Source organism: Oreochromis aureus, linkage group 18 (genome assembly GCF_013358895.1).
Source record: "Oreochromis aureus strain Israel breed Guangdong linkage group 18, ZZ_aureus, whole genome shotgun sequence".
NCBI lineage: Eukaryota > Metazoa > Chordata > Actinopteri > Cichliformes > Cichlidae > Oreochromis > Oreochromis aureus.
Genome location: NC_052959.1, coordinates 6,831,748 through 6,846,014, shown reverse-complemented (window position 1 = coordinate 6,846,014; position 14,267 = coordinate 6,831,748). Strand labels below are relative to the sequence as shown.

The following is a 14,267-nucleotide window of genomic DNA, read 5'->3' as shown; positions in this document are numbered from 1 at the left end:
TATTTCTACCAGCTGTCACACCTGCAAGAGCTATAAAAGCGCAAGAACTCAGAAGCAGATGAGAAAGAGTAGCAGCATCCGCCCTCTACAAACCAGACCTGTTTCTTTGACACTTAAGATTGTGTTTGATCAGCTTTTCAGTGGATAGACTGTGTTTGAGAACAACTTTTATTTACTTTTCAACAGAAAAGATGTTCTGATTTTGTGATCAAGTATCTGTGTCTACACCATCATGGCTTTGGAAGATGTTTGCAGCTTCAAAGAAAGGTCGGTGCAACATAAATGGTTTTCTTTTTCATCCCTGGGGGACGCAGCAATTCCATTTCCTATGAGTGACCATTACAACCTAAGATACTCAAGACTGGAAACATCTGAAAACAACTGTGGAGTACCACTGCATTTTTTTATACCACCTCTTCCACATTCCTCCTCTTTCATTAAAAGGCCGTTGTCATCCTTCTGCCCACCCAAAAATTCAATGACAGTCCAGAGGCCTTTCCGTTTGGCTCATGGAACAACAACCCTGGGTTTCATCTTCCAAGGTGGGGTAATAGCAGCGGCAGACACACGTGCCAGTGCCGGGGGGCTTGTTGCCTGTCCGGCTGTTCATAAGATCACCCCTATTCACTCTCATCTAGTGGTCACATCCTCTGGTAGTGGTGCAGATTGCATGCTGTGGGAGCGAATTCTGATTAGAGAGATCAGACTGTACCAGTTACGGCATGGACATCGCCTTTCAATACGTGCCACAGCTAAGCTCCTTTCATCTATGCTCCATCCTTTTAAAGGTACTGAAATGTGTGTTGCTCTTACGCTGTGTGGTTGGGATAAGCAAGAGGGTGCCACTGACTGTGCAACAAGTTTGGAAGACTCATCCTGGATGACTGATGATAGCTCCTTGGCTGTTTTTAGTAACCAAAACATTACTGCAACAACTTCTCCTAACAGCGGTCCAAAGCTTATATATGTGTGCAGTGACGGAGCCCGACTGCAGGGAGATGTCTTCTCTGTGGGCTCAGGCTCACCTTATGCTTATGGAGTCTTGGACAGAGAGCTGAGGTGGAGCCTGAGTAAAGGAGAAGCCATCTCATTGGCAAGAGAAGCAGTGTTCAGGGCCACTCACAGGGATGCCTACTCGGGGAACAATGTGGACCTTTTCCACATCACAGCCCAAGGATGGAGCCAGAGAAAGAGAGAGGACTTGAAAGAAGAATATTACAGAGATAAAGAAAAGAAGGGAAAGAAAAAGAATGACAAACTCAAATAATACTCAATAATCAAAAGCATTTATGTGTGGGAGGAATTATGTTGTTATATTTATCATTGAAAAGTAAATTTAATAATGATAATAATAATAATAATAATAATAATAATAATAATAATAATAATAATAATAATAATAATAGCTGTGTAATAAAAGGTATTTCCTTTACCTCATACTTTTTTGTAACCAATACTCCGCCACAGACACAGGGGGCGCTGTGTGATTTTGTTACCATGACAGAATAAAAAAAACTACCGCGGCGGATGTTGCTTGTTCATCATACATTTTCAAAGATGGCTCTTGCTAGTGTGTTGAGCGGTGATTCTGCGGATTTTTCGTTTGATAGTAGCCAGTCCTTTGCTTTTGGTGGTGGACCCGGACCTAGTGGTCTGGGGTTAGAAGGCACGCCCGGGGACAGCCTCAGTTTTTCCGTTAAAAACCCGCTGTGTGTCGGAGACGATGATGGCGTCGAAAGGAAAATAGAGTTTCTGCATGGAACCACCACCTTAGCATTCAAAGTAAGTTAACGGTCCAGTTATTGTAGTTATATGGTATAAGAAACCCCACAAGCAGTTGTATAGCTGTCGAAACTAGACTTTTGATCAATTTTGACTTTACATATCATACGCTAGTGTTTCCGGCACAAATTGTCTCTGATGTTAGCATGCTAGCGTGGCTACAAATCGCTTTCTCATGACAGATGTGCATGGTACAAGGGATAGGTGATGTGCACTTAAGTAAACGTAAAAAAGTAATCTCTCTAATATGTTTACTATGTCTAGTCTTAAGAGAAATCGTGAATTACGTAGGCTTACGTTGACGTTCCTCAGTCAATTTAAAAGCAAAATGTGGGTGTTTTAATAACATAGTCACATGAATTTATATAATTGGAAATCTGACGTGTTCTTCCGTAAAAAGTGCAGCAGGTACACACTTTTTGATGGTTACAACTTAAAAGAGCTACCTAAACGTGTGTTATTTCCAAAGTGATTTGTGCTGAGTATGTAAATGTATTGCATCCATAGGAGAGCCTAACCGATACAGGATATTTGGGCTGATAATATACATTTTTAAGGGTTTTAAAAGAAACTCGTGCCTTTTATATACTTGAAATATGTTCAGTTATATACTGAAAAGGCAAAATGGATGAAAAATACTGCGTTCCTCACAAACTAATCGCCTACCACCTCTTCAACTTGAACCCCAACTTTTTTGTGTAGCGTGTTGTAAACAACAGAAGCAGCCCCAGGTGTTGGGGAAAGTACACGGAGAGACCACTTCTCACTTATCTCAAGTATCGTTTTATATATTTTGCTCCGAGGAACGTGCACATATCGACAAATATATTAAAATAAAAATGTAGTTGACCTGTCTAAAAAAATTGTAATTGATACTGGCCAACTATTTATTAATCTAAAATAATTTACTATCAAAAGAATATTACATCATTGCTACCTTTTTGTTAACACAATTTGCAACAAATTTCTGTCAATATTAATACATGAATGAATGTCCATATAGCGTTACATCACATCATGTTTGAGGTTAAAATGTGATGATCTTTCATTATTATGTCATTACTATGTTCAGTGACGTTGCAGTAGGAAGGAGAAAAGCACAAAGGTCCTTTAATAAGATTCCTGTTAATTGTATTCAGATGTATACATGTATAATGTGTTGAATGAATTAAAGTCACACTTTCTGTGAGTCTTCTTTTTAACTGTGAGTTCTCCATACCTGCTTTTCTAAATGTTATTGTTAAAACAAACATGAAGTTTTGTTGGAAGAAGACGTTAAAGTGTATTCGATTAGTCGTGACTGTGATGCGCACAGTAAAAACAAACTTGCGTGCTCATGAAAAGAAGCCAAGAAATCTGTAGAAAGTGGAAATGTTCTTTTTGATGTTGTGGGAACATAGATCAAAGTAGAAAATCTAAAAGGGGGAAAAAATAAATCTTGATTTCTAGAAAGTTTAAGGCTTGCTGCTGGTTGTTTTTTTTTTTTTTTTTTTTTTTTTTTTTGTGCTGTAAAGATTTAAGCAGTGTCCCTGAGGATACATTTATTTGTAATTAACAATCCTTCGTTAAAGCACCAAGATTCCATTGACAGGCTTATAAACTGGCATATACAATTGGCGATGCATAAATATATTCTGCCTCTGTGCTGTAGAAACCCCTGATTGAAAACATTTAAAACAGCATGAAAGAGCCTTGCTGTTGATTTGTCATCACAATTGAAAGCAGCCATTGTAGTCTTCTCCCTCAGTTTGTCAAACGCTGTAGAGCAGTGTAAATACAGAACCATATCCCTGCTGCTGGCTTTTGTCTCTTCAGGGGATTTGTTGATACAAGTAAAAGATAAAAATAACGCCATCCTTATCCCTTAATCCCTTAATGAAAACATCCCCCACAGACATCTCCCTCTGACTGGCCAAATCTGTTGTCTACTATACTTGCTTCTGTGACTGTCAGTTCACTGATAGAGGATTTTGGAAGGAAGAGCAAAAGTCTTTCCTCTTATCCAGCAGCTTTCTGCTAGAGCCGAACCATATATTGCACCTCTCTGACAGCTGTAGAGCAGCAGCTCTTTTTTTGCCTCAATAGCCTCATTTAGGCAGAACTGCTGCAAGCGATCTCTTACTTAAATTTAGAGCAAGTGACTCTATTCTGTTAAAAGCAATGGATGTAGGGGAGAGCATTAAAATGTATTATGCACTGGTAAGTAGTGTAGCTGTTTAAGAGAGAGGGGCACTGATTGCAAAGTTCTGGGCCACTGCTAATGTTTAAAATGACAATTTGGCAGCGAGCCAGTGCCAGTTGATTTTAACTGTTAGACCTGACAGATTGATCGATCACTGACATCCGTAAATGCCATCTTTGTGTCTTTTCTTAATCAATGTACTGATATTAATCTATATATCTAGTACTTTAAACATATGGTTTTGGGACGAACTTGTGGAAATGTGGGCTACCCGGCCCATTTCTTGACTGTTGTTTCCCCTCTCAGTTCCAGCATGGAGTTATCGTTGCAGTGGACTCTCGAGCCACAGCGGGCTCCTACATCGCGTCACAGACGGTCAAGAAGGTGATTGAGATCAACCCCTACCTACTGGGTACTATGGCTGGAGGAGCTGCAGACTGTAGCTTCTGGGAGCGCCTGCTGGCCCGCCAGTGTCGCATCTACGAGCTTCGCAACAAGGAGCGCATCTCAGTGGCAGCCGCTTCCAAGTTGCTTGCTAACATGGTGTACCAGTACAAAGGCATGGGACTTAGTATGGGAACCATGGTCTGTGGCTGGGACAAGAGAGGACCAGGTAACATCAACAGATATATCTGACATGGACATGTCATTTTGTCTGGCTATAAACTGATCCCGATAGAATTTGTACTACTTTAAACAGTACCAGTATCAAGATATGCAGTGCTTCCTTTAACTGATTGTAGGACAATTTGTATAGTGTCAAATCAAAACAACATTCGCCTTGAGGCACTTTATAGTGTAAGGTAAAGACCTTACAGTAATACAGAAAACCTATAATAGTACAGTAATAAACATATTTTAGCTAACATTCACACACATTCTGTCTACAATGAATATATCAGAAGCAGCTTGGGATTCAGTGTCTTGCCCAGAGATGCTTTGGGATGGAGACTGGAGCAGTCAGGGATTGAATTACCAACCTTCCAAGTAGTAGATGACCTGTTCTACTTCCTGAGCTCCATTATCTCCCCTAATGGGGAGATAAAACTGGCAATCTGGAATCAAGTTGACCTCATGAAATACTATGCAGTCTGTGAAAATTGTTCTTGATAATGGTAAATTTGGAGAAAGAGCAGCGGAACGACATGCAGCAAAGTACAGCTGGCCTGGAAACCTAATGTGGACTTAGTGACTGAGTCCAACACTTGTCTGCCTGCTGCTGGTTCTCCTAAGAGTGGTCTTCCAGATGGAGTAGATCTCTGAAGCAGAACAAGGAGCACAAGTTGAAGTGTGTATGAATACAGGAAAAGAGGCTTTCTGGAGATGGAGCTGAATGTGTAGCCAAATTAGCCTCCTGTCAAAAAAGGAGAGTCCAGGTGGTTAGCAGCTAAACTTTAAAAATATAAAAGAGGGGATTGTGAAATGGTGAATTTATGCTGATTTTGTCTTACTCAAAAAAAAAAAAAAAGTCCCCAATATTCTTGTATGGAATATAAGTGTTTATAATCTATCTTTGTGGCTGTTTGTGATTCAGCTTTTGAGTAATGCACTTAAATTTACTCAACACACATCAGCTTTTCTTTCTTGACATATGCTAATGGGTCTGTTTTTATGTGAAAGATTATTTTGGCAGCTTAATCATGCATCGGTTTTGTTTCTCAGTGTTGTCAAAGATCCTTAGTCCCAGGCAAATTTTCAAAGAGGCTTCATTATTCATTCATTCTTTTCTAAATTTGAGTTTGGACATGAGTGGTTAGCTGTTTATTATTTAAATGAAATATACTACAGCTGGGCTTTGCGGATAATTGTCATTTAAGAAAAAAAACAACAACATGCATTTCCCTGGGTTAGCCACTAGGTGGCACTGCAGCCTCTCTTTTGCTCTGCTTGTTTTAGTACCTTAAGCTGTGGCTTTTGAATACCACACAGTGTGAGGCTGTACATCACAGAAGGTGTGCTTAAAGAGGCCGCCACGGTGACACAGTAATGGGAAATCGATGAGGCTGGGACTGCAGGCCAGTGAGAGCACGGTGGGATGATGGACGTTGGGTCTCAGCCCTGGACAACTGGGTCGTATGCATAATGGCCATACACGCGCTGAGATCGATGGTGGCTTTGTCTGGAAAGCCAAGAGGTCTCTGTGAACAATGACAGCCCGGTGGTATGCCAACAAACGCGAATGACACGTGTTAAATCCCGGGCAATCAATTGGGGAAATAATGATCCCTGTATAAGTTCAAATAGGTATGCGGGCTTTGCCATGGTTCCCACAATGCCAGTGATTGAACGGAGAGGTAAATGTCATGTAAATTAAATCAATCACGATTAGGTGGGAAGCTCATTAACTAGCTACAATCATGTCAGGCACTTATTCCCCTGATGAAGTGTCTTAAGCTCCATGCAGACTAAATCGAATAAAAGCGACATTGAGGAGCTTGACAAATATGGCTCAATGTAATAACATTACATGTTATGACACTCGTAATCAGGGCACGGTTAATGCTTGATAGCTGGATAGCGGCTTTGGCTTTGACAGAGGAAAAAGTGATTGTACCCTGCGTGGCACCCCCCAGTGCTCTCTCTAAAGACATCAAGGCTTCGTAATGAGCTGACATGTGATCCACTGAAATGTAGCGTCATGGCGACAAAGCTGAGCAATGTTTGATACGAGTCCTCATCAAAGAAGACCCATGTGGCTGTCGGTTTCGAGCAGGTCCCAAGGGAATGATGTAATCGCTTTTTCTCCTCTGTACAACTGCTGCTCTCTTTTTACTCCTGAGCCAGTCATGAATTCTAGGGGGGGGGGAGGACAGATGACAGACACTGACCTATTTGAGGCTACCCACCCATGCATCCTCACTTACACTGAAATACTGTCATTCCATCCAGCTGCACTGGCTGCTGTTTAAAAAAAAAAAAAAAAAAGCTCTTCGAGCACCTGTCAGCTGATTGATGGAGTAGAAGGAGCCTCTCCTGGCTGCAAAGCTCCACCATCCAAACGCCACTTCCGCTCTAATCCCCCCCGCCCTTGGTTTTCTGAGCACTCCTCATCGGCTGCATGTGTTTCAGACTGTTAAGTGATAAGTGATTGCATTGGGCGCTACAAAGATCCCAGGTGTGAGGGTTTTTTTTTTAAAATGGATGTGGGAAGTGTCTTTTGGGTGCCGCTCTGCTGCTATACTTGGACCTCCTAAAGAGTCCTCATCCACCTCCGTCAACTGTGCTACTCAACACAAGAGGCTGCCTTTACAACTCTCTCTGCCTGCCCATTATGTTTTTAACGAGTCCCTCACAGTTTTCAAGAGGAACAGGCAGGTCTTGGAATGGCAAATTACCCCCGTGCATAGGCAGGCACTGGATGATTATCATGGCAAGCTAACGACAGGCTGAGGAAGCTGCAATTTGCCAGTTGAAAGCAATGGTAAGCTCCCCCCCCCCAAAAAAAGCAAGTGGCTCTCTATCCCTAATAGACTGTCACTAGTTTAGCTGCGAATCTCTGCAAGCGAAGGTGTGCAGTCTGAGGGCATTTTGAAGTGTTTTTTAATGTGGGAGATCAGAGATAGCGGTGGATATTAGGTAATTTTCCATGCATGTGTTCCTGCGTTTCTCTGTGCATCATTTTCACAGGTTTGAATTTGTGAAAGCAGTATGAAAAAACATGCCTTTTTGCAGGCTGTCTTTTTACCATCTGCAGGCTGACTGTGGGCGAGCTCACAGGCTGGTGCTAGTCACCCGTTCCACGTCACTCCGGGATGAGGCCTAGCGAGTGTGTCATAGCGCGGAACAAAATGTCTCACATGTGTCCACGAAGCGTGGTGTGGAGCAAACTGTCCCTCACAGTTCCATCAGAGCATTGTGAGTGTGCGGTGCACATAAGATTACATGTTTGGGGTGGAGGCAGAGCTTATGCCTCCATGTGATGCTGAAGTGTGTAAAGGTTAAAGAAATGTGTGTATGTGTGGAAGAAGTGCGCTGTACTTGTTTGACGTCTACAGGATGTGAGCGCGCTGTTGTTCTTTGCCCTCCCTGGTGAGGTGCGAGTTGCTGTTACCTGCGCAGCTCAGGTTGTGGGTCGATAGTTAATTTTTGGCCTGTTTGCGGGGATCAATAAGATCCAGAGCAGGGCCCCTGGGTGGACGGAGATGTGGCCCCCGCCTTGTCAGCAGGTTCCGCGGCCCGCTTCGTTTTACTTGAAGAGGGTGCAGCTGTTCATATCTGCCAGCCTTACTTCACTTGGAGAGGTTGCAGCTGTTCATATTCTCTCTCTCTCTCTGGAGGGCATGACGTGCGTGAGCGTTTCCAAGATCGCGCGTGCGTGTGTGTGTGTGTTTGTTTGTGGGAGCACTGCGGTGTTAGATGTACACCATCTCAGTTTTCCTGACAAAGCTCAACATCTAGAGAAATACAACTCCCTTTACACGGTTTCTCTGCCCTCTTTGCCTTCCTGTCCTATTGACCCGCCTGTTGTCCTTTCTGTTCCTTTTTTTTTTTCGCTTTTCAGGATTGTACTACGTCGACTCAGAGGGGAACCGGGTGTGCGGCGACTTGTTTGCGGTGGGGTCAGGCTCCATGTATGCCTATGGTGTGATGGACAGCGGCGTGAGACACGACCTAACGGTGGAGGAGGCCTGCGAGCTTGGCCGTCGCGCCATCTACCAGGCCACGTACCGCGACGCCTACAGCGGAGGGCAGGTCAACCTGTACCACGTCCACAGCGAGGGCTGGACCAGGATCTCCCAGGACGACGTGCTCGTGTTGCACCACCAGTACAAAGATCAGGCGTAGTTATAGAAAACAACATAACATAGGGCCAGGTTAGGGTTGGGAGAGATGAGGGAAGGGGTAGGAACTTATTCTAGTATCCAATGTTTAGCTGTTCTGAAATGCCAGAATGGGTTGACACATAATAAAAAGGACTCATCTGCAGATTGACTGCGACTCACATTTCTTCTGTGACTTGTTGCTAGCTTCAAGCCTTTATACTGTACATTTTTAACAATGCCAGTGAGCTCCACTCGCCCTCCACACAGTATGATTTGAGGGGTTGCAGAGACAGGCCCGATGACTCAAACATGCTTTAATACAGTGTGGGAGTAGTGTGGTGCTTGCCCTACATACATTTCATTTGGATTGTACTGTTAGAAACTGCATCTCCTTCTTCAATAAAACCTGTGATGTTCTCTCTTTTTTTCCAAGAGTCTTGCTTTTGTTATTTCGTGGGAGGGCCAATTCCATCTTTGGGTCACAAGATAGTGAATTGTATTTCTTAGAATTTCCTATTTATGCAAATGTTTAGCAGGATCGCTTCCTTTTCCTTTTGATGTAGTCGTTTTGCCGCTCGTTGTGTTTACATTTCAGTCATCTGTTTCCCTCCACAGCTGTGGGGATTTTGGAGGTACATCCAAAACCTGTGTAGTCTCCTCTATACATTGTGTGTTTATTAGTGGGGAGTAGTGCTGTCTAAATAGCACTATTTAATTGCGTACCACCAGCCTCAGTAATTGTGCCTCCTGAGTTGTAACAGTGTGTTTTCTTCCCCTCATTGATAATGTTCCCTTCCTCCGCTCACGTTGCACAAATGCGCCTTTTAATTGGAAGGGGAAATTTATTCTTTAATTCCTCCCTGACACCCTTAGCTTCTCAGCGTGCAGTGTTGTGTGCCACCCTGCCATGGTGTTTTACAATGTAACGACCTGCGCTTGCAGTGTCCCCCTCCAGCGGTTTTTATGGCCCGGAATAAACACTAATAAAGGCGATGGGGTAGACAGCCCGAGCCGGCGCACTTTCAAACCGTGGTTAAAAACTAGTTTCACAGGTGACTAGTTAGCAGATGGAATAGAAATGGGATTTCGATAAATGGAAATGAGTGAGTCTCGTCTGCGATGCTGCTCCTGTTAAATGAAGTGATGGGGAATTGCAGCGTCAATAGAAGCAGATACTGAAAGAGTGACGACGCATGCGTCTGTGGAGAGGTGCTAAAATGGAGCAGATGTGTTAAACTTTGTATTCAAATTTTGAGGAAACCAGAACCCCACATGTCCTCCCTGGCTGGCTTCAGGAGTTGGAGGATGGATTTTTTTTTTTTTTCTCAGAAATGGGTTGAATATTACTCAGAATGGTGGATAAAGACTAGGTCCTCCAGTGCCATTAAGTATCTGGTGCACTGCATTGTCATCTAAGTAGGAAGGCTTTTCTTGATAAAAATAGCCAGCTTTTAGAGGCCGTGGCTTTTGTCCATAATTGCTTGTTGAGATATCATTCAAACAAAAGCACAGTGGAATGTGTGTGTATGTGTGTATACATGGAAACATTGACCAATTGTACTTGAATCTAGCATCCAAACAGAATATTGCTGAAGTACCCTAATCAGCCAGATGTATTTAAAAAAAATATTTACCAGTATTAAATCTTTCTCTGGTGACATCATCACTAAGTTTTTTTTTCTTTACTAAAACAGCAAAAGAGGAAGAATACTCTGTTAAAAAACACTTTGCCATGGTGGGTGAAGTATGCTGTTTTGAGATTTGCCTACAGCTACCTAGTCTTACAATAGCAGTCTTGTCAAGCAGGGATAACAGGAACAGTTTGGAGGAGTATGTGGGAAAAAAAATAAATTGAAAAGCCATAGATGTAACCTTAGGATGTAATCAAAGAATGACACCCAAGTTTCCAACAATGGTTACAGATCGTGACCGTGAATTTGAAAAGAATAATTGCACCGCCCGGACCACTGATCGCTATCTCTGTCATACCTTTCTGTAAAAGGAGGGGAAATTGTAAGACATTTGTATTATGATATAAATATAAAGGGAAAAAAGATGTAGGGATATTGGCACTCTTTTTTTCTTTGGGGTTACAGATTTGTGATAAAAGCTGTCGGTGTGTTTTAAATAAAATTCTTTTACATTCACCAAAATTGGAATAATCCGATAAGCACGTCAGCTTGGCTCGGAATGAATTCATGGTTCAGGAAGGATCCTTGGATGATCCCGCTCTTTATCCAGTGCCACACAGTGAATATTAGCAGGGAAAAAACAACAGTGGATTGCTCTCTGGGTTAATTATAATCACTTTAATGATTTCAAGGACCATCGTGAGTTGAGAACTGAAATTTGTCCAATAACTGCTTTAGGAGAAAATATCTGCAAAATCAGATTAGCTCATTTAAAAAGGCTTATCAACATTCTTAACTTATCTCGTGAACTCAGTAAGTAGTATGCCTGCTAATAATTAGCATCTTAGCTTGCTGACTTTGGTTTTTATAGTGTCACTGTGCCTGAGTTTCATCTTTTAGTCAAATAAGTGCAAGTATCTGCGCATAATGATGTTCCCAGATGACACCGTGATCTGTAGTGAGAGTACGTAACATGTGGAGGAGTGGCGGAGGTATGCACTGAAGAAAGGAGGGATGAAAGTCAGTAGAAACAAGGCAGAATATGAGAGCGAGACAGGTGGAGAGGTGATGTTGCAAAGAGTGGAGGTAGTGAGATTAGATGAGTTTACAGAACTGGGGTCAGATATCCTAAGCCATGGACGGTGGGCAAGAGAGGTGAAGATGAGAGTCCAGGCGGGGTTGAGGTTGAGACTGGTTTACAAGGTGCTAGTGAGACCTGCTGTGATGCATGGTTTGGAGACTTTGGCATTGACAAAAAGACAGGAGGCTGAACTGGATGTGGCAGAGCTGAAGATGTTATGATTTTTGCTGCGAGGGACCGGGACAAGATTAGAAATGAGTGTGTGAGAGGGTTTGGGGACAAAGTCAGAGAAGGAAGGCTGAGATGGTTTGGACGTGTAGAGGAGGGAGAGAGGATATACTGGAAAGAATGTTGAATATGGATGAGGCACGGGTACAGGAGGAAGACCACAGAGAAGATCCTTGGATGTGGTGAAGGAGCACGTGCAGAGGGTCGGTGTGACAGATGTGGCCAAATGTGCAAATAATGAGCTCAGGGTATATAAAAGTAATCTGTTGTCTTTAGGGCAGTCTGAAGCTCAGACTTGGTTTCCATGTTTGTTTTTTCTACTCAGGTCTCAAGCTGATGTCAGCTAGGGACACATTTCTTTATATGGTCATGTCAGACGCAGGCAACGCCACAGCCTCAAAGGATCACGGGAATAAAATGGCTTCTTTCAGACAGATGATAAACCAAGGTGCTGCAGAGAAGGCGAATATAAAATAAATATATTGTATGTATTTGAATTAGAAATGAAGAAAAAAACTGTAAATCAAGCAAACATACTCTAGTGAAATCCAAAAATTCAAATATGGTTCTTTTAAAGCCGGGTTGTCGAAGTCATTTTACATCACGGGCCACATACAGCCTACTTTAATCTCAGTGGGCCGGACCAGTGAAACTCTTCTTCCTGCCAGTGTAAAGAAGTTGAATTATACATTTAATTCTCGAGATATCTTAATATAGGATAAAGAAGTACAATTTCAACAGTGTGTCTCAGTTCTTTCTACACGATAAAGAAATACTGCTCAGTATTTCAGTAAATGAAAGAAATCTTTCACCACGACTCTTAAAGTGTAAGATTACAAAGAGAGTATATCCATGTGTACAGTTGATAGTGTGGAGTGAATACACACTGCATTCAAATGGGACTAGATTGCTTTGCCAGGCCAGTTCTGGCCCCCGGGCCTTTTGTTTGGCACCTAAGCTTCAAAGCGTGGATGCTGTATTTCAGATTACCTCCTAAGTGACATGACAAAGTATAAAACAGTTCTAACTATCACAACTTTATGAACTGCGGTCGCTCATTACCCTTCAAAATGCATGAATCTATTACTCACACAGGACTTTGTGGATCATATTTCATTGTCTCACTGGTACCTTAAACAAAACGTTCCCGTTCATGCAGACACTTGGATTTTCTTTTTGGTCTAATCCTCACTTACAGAGCAGCTAGTGTGGCCACGCAGACTAATGTGCGTATACGTGACTGCAACATAATGAATACTCTAAAAAGAGACTGTCTGAAAGTGTGTGGAATATACGCTCGTGGTCACTTTATTAGGAACGCCTTGCTTGTATGGGCTGGATTCCCTTTTCCTTTCAGAGCTGTCGTAATTCTTCATGGCACAGATTGAACAAGATGCTGGAAGCATTCCTCAGAGACTTTGGTCCATATTGAAGTGATAGCATCACACAGTTGCTGCAGATTTGTCAGCTGCACATGCATAATGCCAATCTCACCACATCCCAAAGATGCTCCGTTGGATTGAGATCCGGTGAGTGTGAAGGCCACTTGAGTACAGTGAGCTCACTGTCATGTTCAAGAAACCAGTTTGAGGTGATTTGAGCTTCGTGTACATCTTCTGCTGTACCATCATCATAGGATGGACATAGTCAGCAGCAATACTCCAGCAGGCTGTGGCATTTAAATGCTCAGTAAGTCCTAAGGACCCCAAAATGTGCCAAGAAAATGGACCCCACACCAATACATCACCACCAGCCTGAATCATCGATAAGTTTAGATGTGTGCTTTCATGCTGTTTCACCAAATTCTGACCCTACCATCTGAACGTTCAAAAATGAGACTCATAGGATCAGGCGTCTTGCCAATCTTGTATTGTCAAATTTGAGCGAGTCTGTATGAATTGCAGTCTCAGTTTCTCATTCTTAGCTGCTCCTCTGCATACCTTGGGTGCAGTGAGTGGCTATTTGAAATATTGTTGACTTCAGCTTGAAGCAGTTTGGCCGTTCTTCATTCTCCTCTGACCTCTGGCATCAACAAGGTATTTTCTCCCAGAGAACCGCTGCTCACTAGATATTTTGTCTTTTTTGGACCATTCTCTGTAAACTCTAGAGATAGCTGTGCAGGAAAATTCCAGCACATCAGCAGTTTTTAAATTACTCAGACTAGCCTGTCTAGCGCCAACAACCATGCTATGTTGAAATTCTGACGCGCGATTTGAACTTCAGCGGGCCGTCTCGATCACGTCTACGTGCCTGAATACGATGCGTTTCTGTAAGGTGATTGGCTGATTAGACATTTACATTAATGAGCAGCTGAGCTAGTGTACCTAACAAATTGGCGGGTTATCTATAGATATATTACTGACCACACATGACCTAGGTCATTGGAAACATGCCGAATCCTTTTTGAGTGTGCCATTTTGTTTACAGCTTTAGGTCCATAAACGTGGTTAGTGGGGAGCATGTTCCTGTCTGCCCTTTGGCCTGTCTTGTCGTGTATGGAGGAAACACCTCTTGCCTCTTGTGGTTTTTTACTATGTTTGGACTGATCCACCCTGTCTGTGTGTGACCTTGGCACTGGACCAGCAGAAGGCAGGCAGCAT

At 42.7% G+C, this 14,267-nt stretch overlaps 2 protein-coding genes across 2 annotated transcripts; both read left to right on the top strand.

The window, feature by feature from the left end:
* The first annotated feature begins 478 nt into the window (after positions 1-478).
* Positions 479-1,267, top strand: psmb11a (proteasome 20S subunit beta 11a). Its single transcript, XM_031757042.1, has one exon. It carries the CDS (start codon positions 479-481, stop codon positions 1,265-1,267), a length of 789 nt encoding a protein of 262 aa, XP_031612902.1.
* Positions 1,268-1,509: 242 nt separating this feature from the next.
* Positions 1,510-9,154, top strand: psmb5 (proteasome 20S subunit beta 5). Its single transcript, XM_031757023.2, has 3 exons — positions 1,510-1,782; positions 4,271-4,577; positions 8,466-9,154. The coding sequence occupies exons 1-3, from the start codon at positions 1,528-1,530 to the stop codon at positions 8,747-8,749; spliced, it is 846 nt and encodes a 281-aa protein (XP_031612883.2). The 5' UTR covers positions 1,510-1,527; the 3' UTR covers positions 8,750-9,154.
* Positions 9,155-14,267: the final 5,113 nt, after the last annotated feature.

Bases quoted from the DNA above. Each gene is read 5' to 3' on its own strand.
- psmb5 (XM_031757023.2), top strand. From the start codon at position 1,528: ATGTTGCTTGTTCATCATACATTTTCAAAGATGGCTCTTGCTAGTGTG. The intron at 1,783-4,270 runs GTAAGTTAACGG...TTCCCCTCTCAG, and splicing joins CCACCACCTTAGCATTCAAA to TTCCAGCATGGAGTTATCGT. The intron at 4,578-8,465 runs GTAACATCAACA...TTCGCTTTTCAG, and splicing joins CTGGGACAAGAGAGGACCAG to GATTGTACTACGTCGACTCA.
- psmb11a (XM_031757042.1), top strand. From the start codon at position 479: ATGACAGTCCAGAGGCCTTTCCGTTTGGCTCATGGAACAACAACCCTG.